Below are 25403 nucleotides of genomic sequence, written 5' to 3'. Positions count from 1 at the left end.
ATATATATATATATATATATATATACATACACACACACACACTTTATATTCTCTACGTAATTCCTTTATATATATCTGCTAATGCAGTGTTGACTAACCTGTGACACTCCAGGTGTTGTGAAACTACAAGTCCCAGCATACCCTTCCAGCAATAAGCTGCTATATATTGGCAAAGCATGCTGGGACTTGTAGTTTCACAACACCTGGAGTGTCACAGGTTAGCCAACACTGTGCTAATGTTTAATGCTGTAATAGCTGTAACAGAAAAAATACCACTACTTTGGAAAAGAATTCTCTTTATTTCAATATGGACAAATAATACAATTGGACCCTAATTTACAAATGTAGTAACAAATATTTGCATAATTAATTTTACATCTTATTTGGTAGAAATATGATGCTGGATCCAAAGGACTGCAAATCCTACACGTCACATTAAAAAAAAAAAAAAAAAGAAATAAAAACAAAAAAACACACATTCAAGGTCTAAAAACCACACATATTTCATAGTGCCACATATATACAAAACACAGCTCACAGTAGGTACAAGAAATTAAAATAAAGATGTACATTTATATCAGCACATGGCTAGAAGAAAAAAAAATGTATGACAGGATTTCTTCTTGGAGACGTAAACATTGGCGTCTGTGGAGTCAGTAAAGTGAGAAATTCAGTGTTTGACGTAACAAGCGACTGTGAAATGGAAACATTAGGGTGCATAACACAGCAGTTGGAGCCGTCTGCAAAACATTACTGGATTTTTATAAGCCCTCATAAGGTCAATGACGAATATTATGAAAAGGGTTACATCAAAAGAAATGTATTCCCATAAAAATGTTCCTAACATACTGTTCTTTTATTTTCCAGCAAGCTAAAAAGCAAGCAGTTTCCACACAAAACCAAAATATGGAAGAAAAGTCACACATATTGGAATTGCAGATAAGGAAAGAACCTTCTCTATTGAAGACAAAAATATGAGGCGAAACACCGGTATATTTTGATTCCTCTCTGATCAATATGATTTCTCTTAGCATGTCATTATGGCATATCATATTTTTAGACTCAACCTCTGTATGGATACAGGACAGCAACAGAATGCTACATAACGCAGGTAGAAATGTTTTGAATAAAACATTATCCAACCCACATAAGTAAATTGATATGTAGCAGAACATGAAATTCTCACTTCTTATATGAGAACTGATGGAGAAAGTGTGATGAATAATGACTTAAAAGCCCTTTCCAAAATAACCCCAAACATTGCAGTTCTTATCAGAAAACTACTAATAAAAATTAGCAATATAAATATTTTAGTATCCAAAAGGTGCATATATATTATAGTTTCATACACTTGTCTATAACACTTACATTCGACCCCCCGCCCACCCTGAACCCCACCGTGCTTAAACAACAATTAATCTTGTTTTATAAAACTGCACTGCAAGGATACAGTGTAAAATAGGTCATGATGATTCCAATGTGTGGAGCAAGTACTCAACATAGACTCCAACAAAGAATCTTATTCACATTGTCAACCGACCTTAAAATCAATAAAATGTTTAATAAATAAGAATTATTTTTTTCATTTGTTAATTACTAACAATCTTTTTACAATTCCAACTGCACTACATACAGAACCACAACGTAAAAGGTTTACTACATGCAAAACAAAACATTGCTCTCTTCCCCCTGCCCCTCCTCTGGTATAAATACTAGAAATGCAGTGGCTCCAATGCCAGAAACTGGGTCTGCACTTGTGGAAAGGCTACATAGAACTGCGGGTATGGCAGCCTCTCTCTCATTGTGTTGAAGCTATGGATGGAGGATGTGGATAAGACTTTCCTCTAGTCTATAAGTTTATAAGCATTCTCTGGAAACCCACCTCTTCAGACAAGCTTATAATATTCCTCAACCACCCTCTTAACCTCACTACACTACCCTATTACCACCTGTTATACAACTACCCCTTGACCAACATTGTTGTGCGACAGGATCATTTAGCTTATGAGTCACTTTTACCTTTGCAGTCTGGCTGGGCCAACTGCAAATGTAGACAACCTCATGTGTCAAACTCCCACTGTCCAATAGATTGTAAGCTTGAGAGCAGGGCCTTCTCACCTCTTTATTTGTTTTACCCAGTTTGTTTATTAGTTTACTATGTTTGTCCCCAATTGTAAAGCGCTACGGAATATGTTGGCGCTATATAAATAAATGATGATGATGATGTGGAGTAGCTAAGTTAGCTATTACAATCCTCCAGGCTTACATCCTGGGTGTGTTTAATATAAATGGCTGTGAAGGGTTTCTACTGTGCATCCATTGAGCATCAGAGCGACAACACAGTGGGAAGTCATTTTATGCAACCCAGGCTATGGAGGTGGTGGAGAGATGCCTATCACCTGAAATATTGCTGCTCTGGGCATGAGATACCTGCAGTTCTGATACTTGGTGGAAAGGGAGTTCAGAAGTAGAATATTTTATCATATATAGGTTCTCCTTTGAAAATCTTTCTAGTAAAGAAAACAGGATATCTTTGCATCAGTACACTTGGCCCACTTTCTGCATATCTTTAAAGCAGACATATCTGGGACAGCTTACTTGTAGACGTGACAGGGTTTCATTTCAGTAACTTACAAACGTCCTTTGAAAGACTGCAGGATTTCCTGCACGCATTCTATTTACAGGAAACCATCTCTGACCTAACAAAGTGAATGTGGTGCATAGCAGAAAAACAAAACGTTTTTTTTCTAGCCCGAGGGAGAATTGTGCCCCTTTCCCTCCAGGGGATTAACAGAGCTCAGGGTCTTTCAGCTGCGGGGATGGGATGAAGGGTCTGTGTTTAGTTTAGATCAGCAGCAAAAGTGCATGGTACTGTTGTGCTTTTTAGTTACACTGTACATTGTGGATTTCCAGATGCGCACCCTCCCTAAGGGGCCCCAATTTGTTCAGACAAAGAGGGAAGTATAATCGGGGTGTGTCACCGTCTTTCATTGTTGTTTATCCTGCTCTTTGTCACTGTTGCCTCTGATCTAGAATGTCATCCACCCTCATTATTCCTGTGATCTCTCTGCCATTGTCCCTAGAGACACCTGTGATGTGCGCACGTGACCATCTCAGAGTCTCATCCTGCACTTTCATGGACAAGAAAAGTCCATCACAACAAAGGGAAACTCAGATACTCTCATAAACCTTAATCATTTTAACATATGATGTAACCTTTCCAAGCCCGATTTGCAACACAGAAAAGACTATTCCAGCAGTGCTGAACCTTTCCTTTAAGACAATACTTACATTACACTCTATTCACTTTCTTTTTAGCCGCTCTTCATAATTTCATTGAAGTTTACACTAACACCTGCTCTTCATCATCTGCATACCTTACGTAACTTTAAAACCTTTCTCCATTTCCGAAGTATAATTAAACAAGTTATCGATCTTCATATTACTTTTTTTTAGTTTTGCTGCTTTACATGTAGATTATGTAATTTTCTAGACATAATCTACATGTAAAAGGTTAAAAAAAAATAATCTGTATTTTAAATTACAGTGCTAACTCAAGTAATATGCACGAGAAATATATGAATCAACAACGTGCTGTCAAAACAAATATTTTCATGGCTAGGATTACATTTAGTAAGAGGAAGTCAATAAGTTTGATCACTTATCACTACTGTGTCTTCAGGGTCAACCAAAACTGCATCAGAAATGTGGGACAATTATGAAATCTGTTCTACAGTTCACTCTGTAGAGAAAATGAGGCGTTACCCCTAACAGCCAATCAGATCCTGTCATTTATCTAGCACAAATTTGGAAAATGAACACATATCCGATTGGTTGTTATGGGTAACAAATGTAAAGAATTTTTCATAAAACAAAGTTGTAACTGCAAAAAACAGTTAAATACTTTGTACCAAACATTGGTTTTACCGAGAAACCAATACATATAACCTAACTGCATTTACAGTCATACAGTGGCTACCAACATTATTTATAGGCATTGTTATAAGTACTATTTTCTTTGGTCTATAGATGCCCACATTTTTATTTTTTTTTACTCACAAGGCAATTATATTCAAAGAGATCTCACAATTATCGCTACATGTGGCACACAAACTGTTAATTAAAAAAAGAAGAAGAAGAACAAGAGCTTTAAGGATGAGCGTCCGAGATCATAAAGGTTGACCGCTACTTTAAAACAATTGCATTGTTGTGTATGGGAAGATTAAGTTATCAGAATTAAAGACTGATTTCTGGGCATGCTCACTATATAGGTTTATCAGATTTCATTCATTAAAAAATTTACAAAAAGACCTATTAAAAGCCATAAAAATGTTGCATATGTGTGTACCTTAAAATCTAATCCAAAGCCGAGTACACCAGACAGATATAGTTAAACAAACTCTGATACCAACTGCAATGTTTTATCACAATACTAAAAATTCAAATACCATCCAATAGAGATTTCTCACAGCATCCAAACTTGTAATTAAAAGGATAAACAGTGCTTAGAGAAGACATTTTTTACCGTGTAAAAGTTCTTGGGAAGAAAGAAAGTAATACAATTTTTTAATAAAATATTTCTGCCCACACAGCAGTAGATCATTAAAGGACAGGAATGCCTTAATATATTTAGATTGTTTACCACTTTAAAAAAAAACAACAGGATAGTTTTTCAGGCCACGCATTTATTCATTACCATTCTACCCACACAACTCACTATATCAAATGTGCCCTTGAATAAACACATTGCAGGAATATGGCCGATAGCTCATTTGATCCACAAATTGAGCACTGCACTCCAATGTCAACTGAAACCCTTAGTGGACATAGCACCAAGTTAAATAAATCTGCTAAACTCCTAGATTGCCAAAGGCATTGTTTCACTATTCAGTAAGTTGCTGGCAACAAGAAAATGTGACAGCATTGAAGCTGGAATGATCAGAATTAGCTACAGGTCACTGTTTAGAATTTAACTCTTACTGTCATATCTGCTATGCATTCAATAGGGAAACTTGTATTTAACACCCATTATAGTTAGGGGTGAATGGGGTGGGAAGAGACGTAAAGGACAAAGTAATTAGGATATATGTTGAATTTCAAGAGGTATTTAAAAAATGGATTTCTCTTACAGCAGAGAAGTACACAGCTTTTTAGATGGAAATAATAAGAATAAACATCATCTTGGCATTGGCAGGGGTAACGGAAAACTGACAGATGTACATTACCATCTTTACTGGGGGCTGCTCAGTTCATGCAATCAACAATCTCTTGGTTTATAACATTAGCCTGTTAAAGGTGTATTGAACTACTGTTCTCGACAGTATTCGGGGTTTCTTTTTAACATAAATCACGGTGGCAAGCTAAAAAAAAAAAAATATTAGTATTAATCTTTTTCCTTGTTTTATGTTCTCTTCAGGGTGTTAATGATTTATAATTCTGCACAGTGTCACAGGACTACCATGGAAACCACAGTCACATGGCACATGATGTATTGAGCACAGAGGCTTTTGAATGCCCCACTGAGCTCTGACATCCTTCTTCTACCACCTCTGCCATCACATGACATACTAAGAGCTGTGAACCTGTGTGTGTGAGACTGGCAGCCATACACTGTGGCCTTCAGATCCTTCTAAGGAGATTTGTAGGAGGAATACCAAGAAAAATGATGCATGCTTAAAAGGCATTTAACTTGCTATTTAAAAAAATAAATAAATGGAACTTCAATTGTTATGTAATTGCCTGTCCATGTCTCTGCTATTTTATGGGCTCCCATAACAGTACCATGGCTTGAAAGCATATATATCCTAAAATAAACTGATGATATGCAAGTATGTGACAATTTGGCATTCCCAAGTAACCTTGCAAATGAAGGTAGCATACAGAATAGTTTTATAGCTCTCTTACTGCCAAAAGTCCTCCCCCGTTGCCTCAAACTGCATATTTAGCCATGTTGAGGCAGGCAAATGTGGGCACAATTGCAGGATGAATTGGTATCTTACTATATTCTCTAACAACTGATGTGACAGCATAACAAGTAAACAAAGGTCATCACTTAACCTACATTTACACCTTCATTCTGCTATTATTGCTTTTGCTTCTTCATTAGAATAACATACTGAACTATAAGAGAAATAATCAAGTTTGTACCAGATGGTGATTGAAATGCTTAGCCCTTGAAAACACAATACATCCTGGTTATACATAGCCACATTTTTTCAAAATTTATTTTTCTTTTCTATCTTTAGTATAACAATTAAAATGCTAAAAGTTTTCAGTTATGGTGGATAAGTTATGGGCAGCAAATATTTTTGTTGCTGAACACAAGTCAGGATTAGCTGACTAATTTAGGTAAGACAGTTCGAAGTGGTATGCTTCCACTAGAGTCATTCATTAAATTGGCTCGTAACTTGTTGGCCACACCCACTACAGGGGGTAATTTGGAGACAATCCCTGGGAAGGAGCTGGTATGGCTAGTAATCCTTTTTCCTGAGGACTTGTCTGTTATTGGAGGTTTAAGCATCCGCTTGCAGATCCACTGGTGTCGGAGTGCCTGACTCGGTGTCATGCGTGCAGTTGGATCCCAAGTCAAACAACCTTTTAAGAAGTCGATGAAAAGAGCATCTTCACAACCCTTCAATGCTGCCAACCAGTCCTTGCTACCAGGAGCACCCCGCATCTTGCCCCTGCGTGACCTGCTTCCATTTAGGACTGCAGATCCATTAGGAAGTGTGGTGACTGTGCAATAGCGAGGATAGCCCTTGGAGTTGACAAAGTTCTTTGCCCTCTTGGCTTGTTCTAGGATCTTTGGAGGTGGAGCCTCAAGAAGTTCCATCATGCATGCTAACTGATCTCCCTCATCCTCCCCTGGGAATAGTGGGCAGCCAGTCAGCAGCTCCACCAAAATGCATCCAAAGCTCCACATATCTATAGGCATGCCATAGCGATATCCCAGGATCACCTCAGGTGCCCTATAGAAACGAGACTGAATGTATGTGTAGACTCTCTGGTGCTCAAAGCAACTAGATCCAAAATCAATTACCTTGATTCCACTTCGTCCTTGTTGTTTAAGCAATATGTTTTCTGGCTTAAGGTCACAGTGGATGATTTTATTCCTGTGCAGAGCCTCCAGGCATTGTAAGATTGAGTGGGCAAACTTGCGAACCAGCTGCAGACTGAAACCCTGAAATTTGTTTCTCTTAATTAGCTCGTACAAATTCATGTTCAAAAGCTCAAAAGTCATACAGATGTGATTGCGGAACGTAAAACTTTCCAGCATGTGGATCACATTCATGCTCCCAGTCTTATCTTGTTTCTTTATATGGTCCAGAATCCGGATCTCTTCCGCCGCCTGTCGATGGAATCTCTTCTCATTGCGGACAATCTTTAGGGCCAAGTGTTGGTGGAGTCTGTGGTCATAAACCTTTGCCACCTGACCAAAGCTACCTTTTCCAATTAACTTCAACACCTCATATCGATAAGCCACATGGTCATGGGGCACCAATATATATCCTCCTTGGTCATCATCATACCCGCCATTGTTAGGACCCCCTACAACACCTTGCCTCTTCTTTGCATTTGGACCCACAAAATAGATCTCAGGGAAGTTAGTGATTTCTTGCACTTCATAAGGTGTCAGATGATGTTTATGTTGCTTGACCGATTGCTCAGGACTCAAATATGTGGTCTTGGAGGACTTGGTGGAGCAATCACTGGACTTTGAGGTGCCTGAACTGTCTGAGCTCTTCTCTTTGGTCAGTGCTGGTAATGTGCTATCTGCACCTAGGATTCCAGTACTGACCCTGCGGTTGCCGGAATCCTCAAACAATTGCTGAACTTTGACCTGCTGGTGATCTTTCATTGCAAATTTATTCCCACTTATCTAAGGAGAGATTGGGGAAAAAAACAGTTACAAAAAAATTCAAATCGCAATATTTAAACATTTGCATTAAAATAACACATACAACATTTACAATACAGATATGGGGTATTTAATCAAGGCTTGGGGCCTGGAAGTTTCAGGATAAGATTTTTTTTCTGGAATTTGAAGCACAATGCCTAAAATATACACACACCCATCCTCATAATGACTGTAAGGGAAAGAGCTCAGAATTTTGTATTGTTGTGAATGACAGCAAGTGTTCACTTTCTTCATGGTTCTCAGAACTTTATGGATAGTTGGAGTCTAGAGAGAAAGATACCATACCTGTAAAAAAGTACTTAACATGGGTGGTCAAATTGGGCAAGATCCTGCTATTTGGAGCCCTGGCTGCTTAAATGGATTTCTATTGGTTTTCACTGGGGTCAGTTAGCAGTCAGAACATGACCCTACACACAGGCTTATAGTGGCAATAATATCAACAATTTTGTTTGTCTTTTCGGGGTCACAAATGATGACAAATAGGGCCAACTGCCTAGATCACACTTGCTATTGTATTGCAATAGTTGATTTTTTAAAGGACAGAACAGGCATATATGATTAACAGTTACTGTGAAAACTGCAGGTCTTAAATATTAGGCTTGCTTAGTGTGCACAAATAACTTCAGTTTTAGAGGTCAATCTAAGTTCATAAGCTCTGGAACAATAATGTATAGCAACTCGTTGGACTAGTTTTGACCTCCTAATACTGTACCACATAACTGTATAAAGCAATAATATAGTCTCACATATAGAAAAACCAAGACATAGAATATATGGACAATACAAATGCATCTATCCATTCTGATTAGAAACAACAATACTGAAAAAGGGCAAGGCTTTGGGTGTGCACAGAAAGTCCCATACAATAAATATCAATGAGTGATCCTTTGTAAATAGAACTTCAAATGTGGACTCTCAAGTAAACTTAGTGACAATGAGGTTAAGTTCCTTAATTTCTATGAGGGATTTCTTCTTAAGCACGTAAGAGTTCTGTACAGAATTGACATGATGCCTGCTGATCACATTTAATTACAACATAGTTTTATTATTAAATGGTCACCATTAGTTTGCTCTGTTTTTTAAGTATGGTTTACCTAGAACGAATACATGGGGGTAAATGTATGAACATGCGGGTTCTTCAACACCCGCGTGTTCGGCGATTAAATTTCAAGTGGCGCTGCATTGTAAAGGGAAGTTTCCCTTTACAATGCAGCGCCGCTTGAAATTTAATCGCCGAACACGCAGGTGTTGAAGAACCCACATGTTCATACATTTACCCCATGGTAGCTAACACGCATGCGCACAAAGCATCAATATATTAGGAAGTCATTTGGCGAATTCAAGGGGCAGAATGTGCTGTTCCCAAAAACATGTTAGGTTTTCCACCACTGCTATAATGGATCATAGAATTACCCCAAGCCTACATTTTCTACAATAGCATTTAACCCTATGTTGAGCAATTTATTTTATTATAGGTCTTTTTTTATTCAGATACTAAAGTTACAATCCCTCCCACCCTCTCCCAAACACAGAATTCCAAAATGGACACCAATAGAAGTCATGCACAAAAGGATGTGCCTTGTTTGAATAATTTAACTGTAAACAGTGTGCACTTTATGTCCTTCATAAGATGCAGGCCTTAGAGCAAATAACCTGTGTGCCCTCGCTGGTTTTGTACGTGCACATTAACTATATTTGTTAGCAAGAAGTGAATTAGGACCCATCATAAAATGCTATTTATACCTGGAAGTCTTAAAGTCTGCACGTTTTAAGCTCAGGAGACTATTCTTTGAAGCGAGAATCCCTTCAGTGAAATGCTGGATGTAAACACTTATTAGATGGTCACTGAAACTCCTCAAGCACTGACATCTGCTTCCCATTATAGTCACTGGTGGCGCACTCAGAAATGCTGACTATGTAAGAAACATCAACAGGAACTAGAAATAGAAGCGAGCTAGAGGAGCCAATTTATAAATAAACCAGGCTTGGGTGGAACATGGCAGGACACTGCTAATGCATACTGCTTCCCTGCCTAGATACAATTCTCTGCTGTGCATGGATAGACAGCATGGTGGAGTATGATTTATGAGTGCATGCTCCTGCCAATTATTACTTTGCACAGGCAGGATGCATCATCCCTTTTAAGTCCATGTGAGGGTTAGATCAGCAAGCTGCTTGGAGCAAGATGTCTCACAAGCATTGTACCTGCTTAAATCTAACTGTTGGGAATAGAGCTCCTTTGCTACCAGAAATGCTAAAATATAGAGCCTAAAATGTGTCAAACTAGAATTCATGATATTAAGAAAGCGATCAAGTAAAAAGGCTAAATATTATAGGAAACAATTTGAGGGAATTTTATGGAGCACATGAAGGTGGACAATACATGAAACATATTCAATACAAGTGTAAAAACAAGAATGTAGCCTATCAGTCTAGGTATATTTTGTTGTTTATCTATTCTAAGAACCACAATATCAATGATCTGTCTGAATGAGAATTATTACAGCAGTAAACAAAATTTAAATATAAACCACAAACTAATTATAAGCTTCTTTATGTGGCTGCATGTCCGGTTCGAAACAGCTGAGTGGTTGCATGCTGGGCCATGACTTATATACCCTGTCTGCAGCACAATCTCTGGAGCTCAAACTAGGTGCTAGGCGGGTCTTTCAAGCAGGAGTGCAGTCGCATGTACATTTGGAGCTTCCCGATTGGAGCTTTGCACCTATGTAATAGGGACTTATTCCTACAGTGACTGCATGTTTTAGGTTCAATTTTCTGTACCCTGGGTGTACCATATTAACCTGAATCTTTAACATTTCAAACACCTGTCCATTTCCAGGTTTTAGACCACATTCAAAAAAACCACTCAAACTACTTTCATATTCCCTTAAATCCCTACCATTAGCTAAATGCCGTCTAACTATATGCATGTAATGTGTAGGCAGAGCCGTAACTTAGAATTCTAGTGCCCTGGGCGAGAAAGACAAATGCCGCCCCCTAGCCCTCAATCTTAACCAAATTAACCTAAAATATTCCTAAATTGCGCTCCCCTTCAGCTTTGCGCCCTGGGCGGTCGCCCCTGTCGCACAGCCCTAGTTACGGCCCTCTGTGTAGGAATTCACAGAATTCAACTCCAATTGCTGATAGCTTGTTGATGGATAACACTATTCAGCAGCCAACAAAGCAGACTTTGTGATGAGAATTGCTGGTACACTACATTGCCCGAATATCACATGCATATGTGCTTGTTGAACATCTTATTCCAAAACCATAGGTATTTATATGGAATTGGTCCCCCTCCACTCTTTTGGGAAGGCTTTCCACTAGATTTTGGAACATAGCTGCAGGAATTCGCATCCATTCAGCCACAGGAGCATTAGTGGGGTTGGACATAAATGTTGGAGAATAAGGCCTGATTCGCAGTCGGCGTTCCAATTCATCCCAAAGGTGTTTGATGGGGCTTAGTTCAGGGCTCTGTGCAGGCCAGTCAAGTCTTTCACATCAATGGACCTCACTTGTGCATGGAAGCACTGTCTTGCCCCCATAGGAAAGGGCCTTCCCCAAAATGTTGTCACAAAATTGGAAGCACACTATTCTCTAGAATATCACTGTATGCTGTAGCATTAGGATTCCCCTTCACTGGAACCAATGGTCCCAGGCCAAATCAAGAAAAAACAGCCCTAGAATATGCTCCTCTACCAAACTTTACAGTTGGCAATATGCCTTTGAGTAGGAAGTGTTCTCCTGGCATCCGTCAAACCCAGATTAGTCAATCAGACTGCCAGGAGGTGATGCATGAGTCGTCAGTGGTAGTGTGCCACTCCAGATGATGTTTGGCATTGCTTATAGTGATCTGAGACTTGTGTGCGGCAACTAAGTCATGGAAACCCAAATCCATGAAGCTTCCGACTAACATTTCTTGTGCCTACGTTGCTTCCAGAGGCAGTTTGGAACTCAGTAGTGAGCGTTGCAACAGTTTTAGTTCTATTCATTAGAATTTTTTTCGTGACACACGTTTAAATATTGTATAAGGCAAGTGTGTCACATCATTAAATAAAGCTGAGAATCGATTTGAAGAATGAAAGCAGTTCAGACTACAGGAAGAAAAGTGTGACCTTGGAATGAATAAACCTTACATATTCAGTAAACGCCTATTACTGTGCCTTGTAGGAATGTGGAATGAGTAATAAAAAAAAAAAAGAGAAAATGCTCTAATACCAAGAAAAGGCGTTACTTATCTGGTCTCGGAACAGGAGGAATAAATGAGAATGTGAAAAAATAAATGGACAGACTTATTTACTAACATAGGTGCGGCAAGCAAGCAGCAGTTTGCTTTGATCATTACACAGATTAACAAAAGCAAATATCTGATTGGTTGCTCTAGGTTACAGCTCATTTGCATAAATTAATAAATATTTCTGCTGTTCCCCATGGTATATGGTGATGTATGCTGAAGTGTAGAACAAGTAAGCCAACAAATGAAATGTGAATAGTTCACATTATGCACATAGACTCCTAGAAGGGCATTTCTCAGACAAGAGATATAATTTTCTTTTTCTGCCACGTTTCATTTCCATGACACAAATATACACACACAAAAACCTATTGTAAGCATGGTATAAGAGTACGTATGTTAGTAAGATCTGTGGATCCCTTACAGCATAAACAGGCCACCTGTGGCCTTACCACAGCTGGTGAGATCCTACCTACGAATAGAACCAAATATTTTACAAAAAACCTTATAAAAGCAATCAATAATTAACATACACAGATTTAAATAGGAGATCAAAAGGATATAAAAGAAATGATAAACACAAATTATTTTAGCAAAATACTTATTCGTACTGTTAATGGTGCCTCCAACCTTCTTCACCTCTGCAAGAAGTTAATCAGCAATGCGTCTATGAAGTAGCATCCATCCTCATAGCTCAATGGCTCTTTCCCTTCTAGCAAGGAAGGAGCATGTGTTTTCTTATGTATTACTTTATTGGCCTCAAGGGGAATGTCTCTTTTTCCCAGAACAGTGATGCAATAAGGAGCTAACCAAGCAAGAACAACAAGGATGCAGGGAATGAGTTCACTGGGGTCAAACAAGAGACTGCCTTTCTGAATGGTGTGCTAATAAAATACACTGCACAGTGACTTTGTCTGGGAAGAAGCTGTTCCCAGCCAAAACATCTGATTGACAGCCCTAAAGTGTTGAGAAATGTTTCCTGGAAGGGCTTCAAGGTAAAGACAGTTGTAGCTGGCTGTCAGGAAGTGTGAGAAAATAGGTCTTCACAACATTGCGACTCAACACAGGTCACAAAATATCAGCAGCTACCTGCCAACAGCTCTATATGGGTGTTGAAAAGCAATGCTGCTTAACTGTGTAGCCAACACCTTGTACTTGGCCCTTTTTACCAGAACGTCTAAAAAGTGTTTTCAAAGCATCCCAGTATAGTGTACTATTATTATTATTGCTTATTTGTATAAGTACTATGTACTTAAGAGCACTCCCATAGGTCTCCATTATATTTTACAACTTTTAACCCTTGTGAATTTGCAGGCAATGCTGAAACTAAATTGAAGCAAATGCATATTAATAGACTTTTAGGACATACCTTAAATACATAAACACCCATGTATACAAGATTTCAGGTTGCAAACCTGACAATTTATATCCAAAATGAACACATCAGCGGACAAAACACCAAAGTGCTATTGGTTAATATGCAGGAAAAACTATAAAAAGGAATCAATGCGGACAAGTCATCGCAATTTCAGCTCACTAATGTAGAGGAGAGCAGAAAACTAGGATGTTACTTTAAAAATGACAGCCATATTGTATACATTTAAAAGTGAGGTGTCTGGTCCCTGGTGCTAGTGTGTGTTCGTACAGTAGGCTAACAATTAGTACTACGTATATTTGATTTATTGAAAAGAATAATTTTAAAATATACGCTCATAAGTCACAACACAACACCACTCAGGATAAAGATTGCATGATATAGCATGGATATGTGTGTCAAAATAATCACAAAACATTGGTTATAATATGAACAGTCCAACTTGTACTATTATAAAGAACAAGCCACTTAAATAACATTTCTTATAAAGTTCAGTTCTGAAAAAAATAAGTAAAATAAAATAAAGAAATAAAGTAAAACAGAACACCACCCCTATCCTCCAACAGCAGCTCAGTGTGTATATTCTTAACAAGGGTCAGCCTTGTGGTTAATTTCTTTCTTCTTTCTATATTGTATCCATTGTTAGGAGAAGTTAAAGGGCACCTAATTCTACACAATGGAAGCAGCCCTCACATATGCAGAGACAATATTCAGTGATGTAACTGGTTCTTAATGAATTGACGTAATATCATGTATATTGGTAAAGCAAACAAAACGATGTCTAAAGTTGTGCAATCATAAATATTGTGATGGTCGTCTGCATTTCTTGGTAGAACAATGAGATCAGGTTTCGTGTCATTGCTTGATCTAGAGCTGATTGCCTTTTTATAGAATATGAGGAGGTCTCACACTGTACAATAGTTGGTCAATTTGGTCGAACAGATGAAGCTGACTAACCAAATGCCAACAAAGCATGGGCAACTTAATGGACAGGTATACTTTATACAGATATTTGCCTTTCCAGATCTTCCCGAATGCACGCTGCTTACTTGGCTAAACAGTTCTATTCTATAACTAGACTGGGAATATGACGTTCCTTTTGTACTTGACATATTTATACTTTCTCCAGCAATATTTACTAGTGTTATTGTTAGACACTATTCACGTAGATTCTGCTCCATTAGTGGAAAACAATTGTATTGTTAAGTCTGAGAAAATTATATCTAAAGTTTAATCTTTCAACAGCAACAATGGAAAGAGAAAAATACATGTTAACACACTAGAACAACCTTCCTAAAAAGGTGTACAATAATCAAGAGATAACAACAACAGCATAATAGTTCAAATAATAATATAGACAGATCTGGTTGGGTCTATAACGTCACAAGGTCAGTGCTGTTTCCATAGCCCCGATTGAAAAATTACAATACTGGCAGCACACCAAATAGGGGAACACATAGTACCCGATTTAATTCAAGCAAAAGTCAGTCATTCTACTGTAAAGCACTTACAAGATTAAGTCTTTAAGTCTAAATTACATAGAAGGCCAATCTCCAAAGCATAGTTCACACACAGAGAAATAACCTGGGGCAAAACTCTGCATTATGAAAAGGAAAACTCTAGCTTCTGGCAATTTAAGGGGCAACCCATTTTGGTGTCCCCCCAACTAGTAAAACCATGGACCACCCTTCCCTGGGACCAGAAACATCAGACATACTCCACCGCGGTGCATGTTTGCTCCATATTTTCTTTAAGTCTGGTTATTGCGGTGTGGACTGTAGAATTGTGCGGAATGGAGTATCCTTTGTTTCACTGGTATGGTAGGTTGGAATCTTATGGGGGGGGGGGGGAGAGGAAGAAGAAAAGAAACAGAATATATAATTTCTTATTTAAAACAGACATATATTATTAAATCAGAAATATTGTAAAGGCACTACATTGCAGTTAGCAAATGTACCAGAGCTATCAAGCTTTTATTCAGCAGATTTTTCCCCCATACAGTGGACCATACTATGTTTAAATAAAAAATGTAAATAGAATACACAGAATGCATGAAACTATACTATTTTGTTAACGTAAAAACATACTTGCAAATTTCTTCCAGCAAGGCAGGACACATGTGGACAAACTAGATACAGATATTGTCACATAACTGATGTGAAACACTGGTTTAGAAGAAAGGTTTCTCAATATCTTTTATAAACAGCTGGCGGTCTACTTGGGGGTTACTTAAGGACATTTAACTAAGAGAAGTGAAGATGTGTGAATCTTTACAAAATGGACATTTTTAGGATGACTAATGTACACAAAAATCATGAAGAGGAAGAGACCAGCCAACAGTAAGTTCAGCTGTGTTGTCTTGAAATGGAGGGGTGAGGGGGTTATATGCAATTATTGCACTCATATATACACACAAATTACTCAAATTATGGCACTAATAAAATATAAATACACAATACACCATTAAAGAAAAGATAACCAGAGACAAAGAGTAGACATATATACAAATATATAAATAAAATACATATTCAGAAACTGTTCTATACCATGTGTCAATAAAAAAGTAACTCCTCCAGAAAAGGGTCTGTGTTACGTAATACATTAAATTGTAGGATTCTTCTAAAACTTAAGCATATCCTAAAACATCAGCTCCCAATAATAACCTTCAACCCTCACCTAGGTTATTGCCAAATTATAATTCTGAATCATAAGCAAACAGCCATGTCAAGACAGAGAAACACCCAAGAATGACAATGTTTATTCTTTGCTACTGTAATTAGAGATCTGGGTTCAGGCTTTCTGATGCAAAAGAAAAAAAATAACAACCATATGTTAATGTGTGCAGGACTAACAGCCTTAAAAATGCAAACAATAGGAAACCACATGAAGACTCTGTAAGAGACACATGCATTTTAAATAATTCATGCCTCTATTACACAGCAAAATACCACTGTAGTCCTCATTGGAGAGACTAAAGTCACACAAATTTGAAATGTGATCAGCTGCTAGTCTCGGTCTCCTCTGGCAGCAGAGGAATTAAAAAACACTTCTTAAGGATGGATTTGCACAAATAGTATGCCAAGAGATGCCGGTCCAAATAAGAGTTGACAAAGTTATGGATTGCAACAGCCAAAAGATACAGGAGGACCTGCGCTAAAGGAAAATATGAAAGAAGGGGCAGTACAGTGGCTTAGTAATTAGCACTTCTGCCTAACAACACAGAGATCATGAGTTCGACTACCGACCATGGCCTTATCTGTGTGGAGTTTGTATGTTGTCTCAGTGTTTCCTCCCACACTCCAAAAACATACTAGTAGGTTAATTGGCTGCTATCAAATTGACCCTAGTCTTTCAGTCTGTGTGTGTGTGTGTGTGTGTGTTAGGGAATTTAGACTGTAAGCTCCAATGGGGCAGGGGACTGAAGTGAAAGAGTTCTCTGTACAGCGCTGTGGAAATAGTGGCGCTATATAGAAAAAAAAAAAATAGCTGCTAATGATGATGAGGAACGAACCATTTATAAAATGGCTTCTAATGTCAGGCCGGTTTGCATGTGCTTTACTAGTGGGTTATAAACATATGTAAAAAAAAATGTGAGTGTGTATGAGCCATTAAGATCCTGCTGACTACTAGGGGTATATTTACTAAACTGCAGCAAGTTAAAAAAGCGGAGATGTTGCCTATTGCAACCAATCAAATTCTAGCCATAATTTTTTACAACTTACTAAATACCTAGAATATGATTGGTTGCTATAGGCAACATCTCCGCTTTTTCAAACCCACAGTTTAGTAAATATACCCCTAGATTTGACTGACTGGCTCCTTTATTCTACATTAGCTTCTCCACCTCCTATTGCTTTGGGCATAAGTTGCTTGATAAATGTTCTTTTTAATATACCTATTCAGTATTTTCAAAATGCATATATCATATAAGCCATAATTATGGAGTATAGAAGATAAGATATTACGGTAACTATTCAAATGTATGCACAAAATGAAAACTAAAAAAATATTTTTATTTCAATATGTACATATTTTTTTTGCTAGACTGTACATTTTACATGAACACAAACACACCCCAAGATTTCCATTTCTCTTTGTTAAGGACCCGTTTATACTGAATACAAGTATGACCTATGGGATGATTACCAGGACTCTTAAACATTTTATTTCAGCTTATCTAAACTAGATTTCTTACCTTATATATACAACTAAACAAAATAAAATAAAAATCAATCTGTAGTAAAGAGACAACAAAAAACAAGCCAAGATGTTGGAATTAGGATCTCACAGCAAAAACTGAAACAAAAGAAAACCCAACACACCCCTGGCCTGGAAAACAAAAATGTCATTAAATGGAACAACTCAAGACTACAAACCAACATACCCATTACTAAACTGAAGTAGGTCGTGTAAGAAGTTTTCACCTTCCTAGACATTTCATTTTACCAAAGCAAGAAATGAACATAAGAAAAGAACATTATCGTGAAATAAAGTACAGAATGAATATTTTCTCCACAACTGCAGGTACAGTATGTGGATTCCACGAATTAGCAAGACACTGCTATTTTTGTAACTGGGACAAAGATTTGTTTGAAACAGAATCCAGTTCCAGAAAAATGAACATGTTCTGTTGCTTCCTAATGGATAGAAGAGCTGTTGCGACGTCAGAGCAGAGAAAATAAAAAACTAGAATAGTTTAGCTGGCAGATATAAAAGTACTCTGTATATATTGTAATATTCTCCCATAAAATGTGGTATGTACACAGAGTGGGATAAGCCTTTGGATGAAGTTCATCGTACTCGCCAAAATTAATGTGGAATCACTGATGCCAAAAACAAATGCATTTCTGTATGTATGTGTTGGAGAGAAACACCATGGCTGAGATTGGATGAAGAATGAAATCAATATGCAACATTTTAAAGTCAGGTTGTTTTCTATGTGGCCTGGTATAATTCATGTTTTTTAGTTAAATTAACAAGTATAAGTAGTAAGTATCAGTTCATCCACCATTTCATTATCACAATGCATCACGACCTGGGGCTCATTATTTGTGAATATAACAATGTCTCAAATTAAAACCCAGTTGAACAGTGTATAATCTGATCACTATAGACTTGGTTAAAGCCTTCATTATTGACTGCAGAAGTATTAGCCAACGGTGGTTAAGTGGTTGGCACTTCTGCCTTACAGCACTGGGTTCAATTCCCGTTCATGGCCTTATCTGTGAGGAGTTTGTATGTTCTCCCTGTGTTTGCTTGGGTTTCCTCCTACACTCCAAAAACATACTGGTAGGTTAATTGGCTGCTAACAAATTGACCCTAGTCTGTTTGTCCTTCTGTGTGTGTGTGTGTGTGTTAGGGAATTTAGACTGTAAGCCCCAATGGGGCAGAGACTGATGTGAGTTCTCTGTACAGCGCTGCGGAATTAGTGGCGCTATATAAATAAATGGTGATGATGATGAAGTGGTAGGAGAAAGTTATTACTCCACCAGTCCATTCAGAAGCAGACTAGGGATGAGCAAATATATACATTATACCTGGTTGTGGCATGAGGGTGACAGTTGGAGATGGCTGCACTTTAGATTAGCCATGTGTCCTACCACCCACATAATCATCTTCCCAAAAATGTAAGTTTAAACAAAGCTAAAAACGTGTGAAGACAATGGGAAAGTTACATGCTAGTGCTGCAGAGAGGCATCACCCCAATGACAAGATTACCTAGAAGATCTACTGGAATACCAATCTGTGTTGGACCCAGTGAGCGCAACTGTCATTGCTCTTGCCATTTATATTCCTACTTTGGGAATCTCCTCTTGGTGACGACAACAAAAGCCGCTTAACATCATTGGGAACAACCAATCTCATTTTATAGCGGCGAGAATGATAGTAAAGAAAAACACCAGGCACATAGTTCTTCAAACTAGTGGATAACTACAAGAGTACATACACAGCACAAAAGCAAAAGGCTGTTCTAGAATCAAAAGAGGAATAAAGTACAGTTGGCATAAATGGTAAAGAACAGTTATGTTTGACATCAGCTGACCGTTTTAAGATTTATAAAGTGACAGGTTCATGCCTATACTTTCCACCATTTCTCCTCATTGCAAGTCGCCAATGACTGCTTGATTATTGTCGGTTAGTAACACTGCCCGGTTACTCACTTTCCTAACCAGGTACAAATATATTTGGCTGGGTACACACTACAGAAAATTTCTTCTGATGGGGTATCTTTTGCCAGATTTTTACCAACGTCAGAAAGTCCCAATCAACGTGCCGATTTATGTGTATACACTATACATGTTTTACTATCATATTTGTGCTCTTCATCTGCTATAAACATCGGTGAAAAGGTCATGACTATGTAAGCTCTGTGGAGATCTGCCTACACTGCTGGTAGCGAGTGCATACACACTGCAGAATTTGCCTGACATCGTTCATAGAGATGTTTAGTCCGTTTATATAATCAAATGATACCATGCACTTTGGAATGACAAAACATGATCCTTGGAGAGTACACACTATTGTGATATCGGCCCTAACGGTCGTTTATCATGTGATTAGCACAATAATCAGGTGACAACCTGTAGTGTGTACCCAGCCTTACATTCTGTTTCATGTAATGTGTGGGGAGGGAGATCTTGCAAGGGTGCTCTTTCTTCCCACTGTCTCATGTGTGTCTTATCCGTGTCTCCTATATTCTAAATGTGTAAACTGAGAGCGCCCAAGATGGCTGCCTCCGCTATGCATGCCCTATACCAGACTGTCATTTTATGATATATGTTTGTATCACCTGTACTTTACATGTGACTGTCATGTATTGTTTTTATGCTTAAACTGTAAAGCGCTTTAAGTCCTAATTATTTAGTGCAAAAAGTGTATTTGCAGGTTTAGATTCTCAAACAAAAACAGTGGATGTGGACAATTTGTTATTAGGAAATTCGTGCCCCCACAGTTTAGTGTTCGGGGGAATGAACAACTAAACTGGGATCCAGTATTAGAAGAATATGGAGTGATGTCTCTGGCTAGGCATGCGGGGGGGTTAGTAGGTAACATTTTATAGCGAGCCTCATGTTGTTTTAGGTGCTAGATTTTGTATGCCCTGGGCATCACTGATGTGCACATTGCATAGCACAATACAAAGTCATAAAGGCGCATATATATGTGTGTGTGTGTGTGTGTGTGTGTGTGTGTGTGTGTGTGTGTGTGTAAAGTAATCACACTAAGTAACCTTTAATTCATTTACAATTTATCTTATTATACACTTGGTACAACATTAAAGATGCAAGATGACAGAATTTTGTTTTACATTTGTTTTGAACGTACTATCCCAAAAGTCTGTGTATGCCACTATGAAGTCAGATGCCATCCTGTAACGTTAGAACTTTAACTCTGCCAAACAAGTTGGAGTGACAACACAAATTAATTAGGTGGTGAGGACAGAACAGCAAGGGTAAAGCAAAGTGACACATTACTTACAGTAAGTTTTCCAATTGAAGGCAGGGTGGAAGGGCTCTCTTTTTCCACCGCAGCATCCTGCACTGTTGCTTGGTCGAGCCTCATGTAGGAATCGTACAATCCATCTCCGTATCTCACTGCAAGAAGCACACACACGATCAGCTGAGCTGTTTATGCTTGTTTAACTCCACATTCAGCACCAATAAAGATAAACATTACACTCATGTTCACGAGAGAGAGAGAGAGAGAGAGAGAGAGAGAGAGAGAGAGAGAGAGAGAGAGAGAGAGAGAGAGAGAGAGAGAGAGAGAGAGAGAGAGAGAGAGAGAGAGAGAGAGAGAGAGAGAGAGAGAGAGAGAGAGAGAGAGAGAGAGAGAGAGAGACACAATCATCTAAAACACAAGACTAAGACAAAAACAAACTATAAGCTGCATTTGCAAATCAGAACAGTGTATTTGGATTAAAACCATTACCTGTATGTATAGGATACTCTTTGTTACATAAAACTATTTATATATAAATTAAAAGCATTGTACACTTAGCTTCTTTTCTCCAGAAAAGAAATTTAAATAAGGTAATTTTCAGTGCAGAGCTATACAATGTTTGTTTTGTTTTTTATTTGTCAAATGTCTATGCTCAAGCACAAACTATCTTTTTCTACCCACAACCCCCAGGACAGTTATGTAATGTAATCCTGCACTCCTAAACATGTTTATTTGTCCTCCAAATCTGAGAATATGGAGTTTGTTTCAGAAAAATCTCTTTGTCTTTTTAAAAGCAAAGAATGAAATCATAGATACACCAGCTCCCAGTCAGAAACAAATCCCCCCCCCCCCCCCGAGTTAAAAAAGACTCATCCACATTACATACTCGCTGTCAAGACAGCCGAAACTTCAGATGATCAAAACACATAATGGAAAGGGAACAAAAACAGAAGAAAAAAATACAAAACAATAAAACGATGAGACTGCTGAAGAATGTTTGTAGAGACTTGTTCCACAGATCATATATTTCACAAGCTTTAGCCTCTTTGCATGAGTCTGCAATGCTCGGGTCAGATGTCCTATGGGATATATAATCTTTAGCTATAGCGATCAACATACTAATGATCTACCACTTAACCTTCACTGCCAGATTGTGCAAATTCATATTTGATGGCTTTATAAACTTACTCTTGTAACATGTTTGCCCCCCTTTCACTAGATCAGATATAGCAAATCTGTGACTTCACCAATTTGAATTAATTATAACTCCCATATCATATAAACAGCTACCATCTACTAATTTCTTTCAAGCATTTAAGTCAGGCAAGTGCTACTACAACAGATTAAACACTGTAGCCTGTTAAAACACTTCAAGAGATTGTGCTAAAACAGAAGTCTCGAAATTAACATCCCACAAGCCAATCAAGGTAACATTGCTGACACTTACTAGTCTGGATCAAATTGCAATGAATAAATATCAACCTTGCCTATGTCAACAAAGTTAATACCGTGTGTAATGCATAACACATGGAATAGCTACTATCCCAGAACTGACAGCATTTTTGGAGCGCAAAAATAATGAGCCATTTGCCTATTTCCTGTGCTTTTTAGAAAATAATTGAGAAGATATTTTATCTGACAAAGCAAAAATAGGTAAATGCGGCCTTGTTTACCCATGATTTACATCAAAGTTGCCCCAAGGTGCACAGATATCCTTTGCAAGCATGTGACCAAAACTCCAGTAATCCAGGAAATGAATGGGCTTATTGACTACATTCTTAAACTTTAGACACACCATTTTCAGATGACCTTGCTGCACACAGAAATATAGATAAGTGTAATATGATATGATCAAATATAACTTCCAGATGATTTCCACTGCATGGAAATGTTTTGTTGACAAGTTCATTAAGGGGTTTCTTTGAACAAACACCTTTCCCAGACTTAGGGGATTTATTTATTTATTTTAAAACAGAAAAGTGGAAGTGTTGTCCATAGCAACCAATCAGATTCTAGCTATCATGTATCTAGTGCATTCTGGAAAATGATAGCTAAAATCTGATTGGTTGCTATGGGAAACACCACCACTTTCAAACAAAACAAAAAAAACACACACACACACAAACATAATGTAAAAATAAATATATTTGTGAGAGTCAGGTGCAGTATTTAATGGAAGGAATGACAATTCTTTATGGATGCTACATGGAATCCAAGAATGCTTATCATAACATATTTGCATACAAGGCTAGAAGACTTCCAACACTGACTTAATTAAAACGAATTAGGTTACACAACATTCTTTTTAGCACTGTCACATTAATAAGAATAGAGAACTACCGAGACAAAACAAATGGAAGAAAACACACTGTTTATATTACACTAGATTTCTTATAGTAGTTTTACAACACTGCTCGCTACTTTTATGTACAATTAAATTAATGCATTATACCATAAGTGTTCAATGGATTGGTGGGGTGGATAAAATCCCACAGACAAGTGTTACAAATCGCACTACTCGTCACACTGTATTCTCATTAAGACTCTATAGTCTGAAAAACAAAAAACAATATCCAAAACACAAAGCACTGTTTGTTCAAGAGACCATACAACACGCACAAGTCTGGCAGCCTTCTTTTAATAACTGTATGTGTAACATAAAACAGAGTGAAAGTCTACAAATATTTTATAGACTGTCCTAAAAAGAGTAACATTTTACACAATTCACAATTCAGATGCAAATACATTTTCCATAGATAAAGCCACCCATGTACTAAATGAATAATGGAAAAATGACTTCAATGACAAGGTGATGAAAACAGGACATCTAAGTGGAGCGGATGAAAGTAGATTAGTCTAAGACTTTGTTGACCTAGGAATATAAAGGGGTAACTGGAAACAAGGTGGCAAAATGCACAGAATTTACATGTCACAGCACTTTCAGATGCCAAGTAGGTCAAAATGACAGTTCAATATCACAACCTTTGGATACATTTACATTGTTAGCTTGTTTCAAAAGGTTTCCAACAACTGCAACACAATGGCACTAAAATATTAATGCTACAAAACAACAGCCTGTTTGGACCAACAGCCAAACCCAGATAGATGACAGTAAGCTGTTTATAACAACATCCTCATATCACCATTATATAAAGGATCTTTGGAGTTCGATAGTCCTAATGACATACGACGTATTTCTATAGTACAGATCGATACTGTTAATTAAATTACAAAACAATTTCACAAAATAAAGTTGTAAATATTTAAAAGAAAGAAAATGCATTATGATACAAATAAGGAACTCATTCTATACATATTTCATTCCCTAAATTTTTACCTACATGTCAAGTAATAAATATATCCAATTAATTTAGTAAAAGTGAACTGTAATCAATCTGCATGATAACTGCTTTATAAACTAGAAAGGGGGATATCAAAGAAAAGGCTTTTTTTTATTTTAAGGTCTGTATGGAAGTGAATAATAGTTTATTATTTTACAAGCAACGAGAGTACTACAGGTATTATTGGGAGCAGACATATATTAAATACAATGAGTACTAGCTATTTTATTACTAACAAGAGTGTAATGACAAATATTGGCTTTCATGAACATAACAGGATTGTCTTAATCCTCCATAAAACAAAGGATTAACAGCTTTACTGTATTCTTATTAAACCCTTCCATGCATCAAGCAGAGCTACTTGGCTAGTGTCATTAGGACATTATGTGAAGAGAATATGCTCATCCCATGTGCTTGCTATCAATCTTATACACAGAATATAGCAAGACTACATATAATCTGCTCCCCATATGGACCAATAGATAATCTTATACTCAGGCAAAATAATAACTGATCTAAAAAAAAAAAAAAAAAGTGTTGTAGTTTGTTTATAGAGCCAGGCCCTGTAGAACAGTTATGTCCAGGGACTGATATACTCATGATACATAGAGTTTTTGAGAGCAGACAACTGCAGGGCTGATGGAGGCCGTGCAAACACAAACTGACAGACAATTAGAATTAAAATGCAATATCGACTTTTTATAAATGTCAGTAACTTGAATTCAAAGGTGATCGGTATAGAGGATAAACCATCATTTAACCAAAGACAGACTGAGGCTCTGCAGAGTGCACGGGAGACAAACACTATGTACTGTATACTGTACCTGCTGTGATGGGGCCCTCAGGCTTCCTGGTCAGGAGCATCATGGCTGCCCACAGGAGGAGAGAAGTGAGGGCTCGGTGCAATCCATCCCCGGGCGCGGCTCGGGCTCATAAGCGGGATACAGGGCAGCCCCCCTCGGACAGATCTGTATCCGGACACAAGGATACTAGAGATCGAAGCACAACCCGAGACAGAGGCCGGGTGGGCGGCGATAACGGGGTAGGCGGGGCCATGTGAAAGGGCGTGGTCATGGGGGAAGTAAGTGCAAAAAA

The 25403-nt window shown here is 37.8% G+C and overlaps 1 protein-coding gene across 2 annotated transcripts; it reads right to left on the bottom strand.

The window, feature by feature from the left end:
- Window positions 1-279: 279 nt before the first annotated feature.
- On the bottom strand, window positions 280-25383 carry DYRK3 (dual specificity tyrosine phosphorylation regulated kinase 3). Of its 2 annotated transcripts, XM_075196162.1 has the most exons (3): window positions 25133-25383; window positions 21007-21122; window positions 280-7879 (listed from the first exon to the last, which is right to left on the bottom strand). In XM_075196162.1, exons 1-3 carry the CDS (start codon window positions 25173-25175, stop codon window positions 6332-6334), a joined length of 1707 nt encoding a protein of 568 aa, XP_075052263.1. In that variant the 5' UTR covers window positions 25176-25383; the 3' UTR covers window positions 280-6331. The 2 variants fall into 2 exon arrangements, with proteins under 2 accessions (XP_075052263.1, XP_075052264.1); XM_075196163.1 differs by lacking the exons at window positions 21007-21122; window positions 25133-25383 and adding an exon at window positions 12767-13125.
- Between the last annotated feature and the right edge of the window lie 20 nt (window positions 25384-25403).

Source organism: Mixophyes fleayi, chromosome 2 (assembly GCF_038048845.1).
Source record: "Mixophyes fleayi isolate aMixFle1 chromosome 2, aMixFle1.hap1, whole genome shotgun sequence".
In the NCBI taxonomy this organism is placed as follows: domain Eukaryota; kingdom Metazoa; phylum Chordata; class Amphibia; order Anura; family Limnodynastidae; genus Mixophyes; species Mixophyes fleayi.
This window is presented reverse-complemented; position numbering and strand designations above follow the sequence as displayed.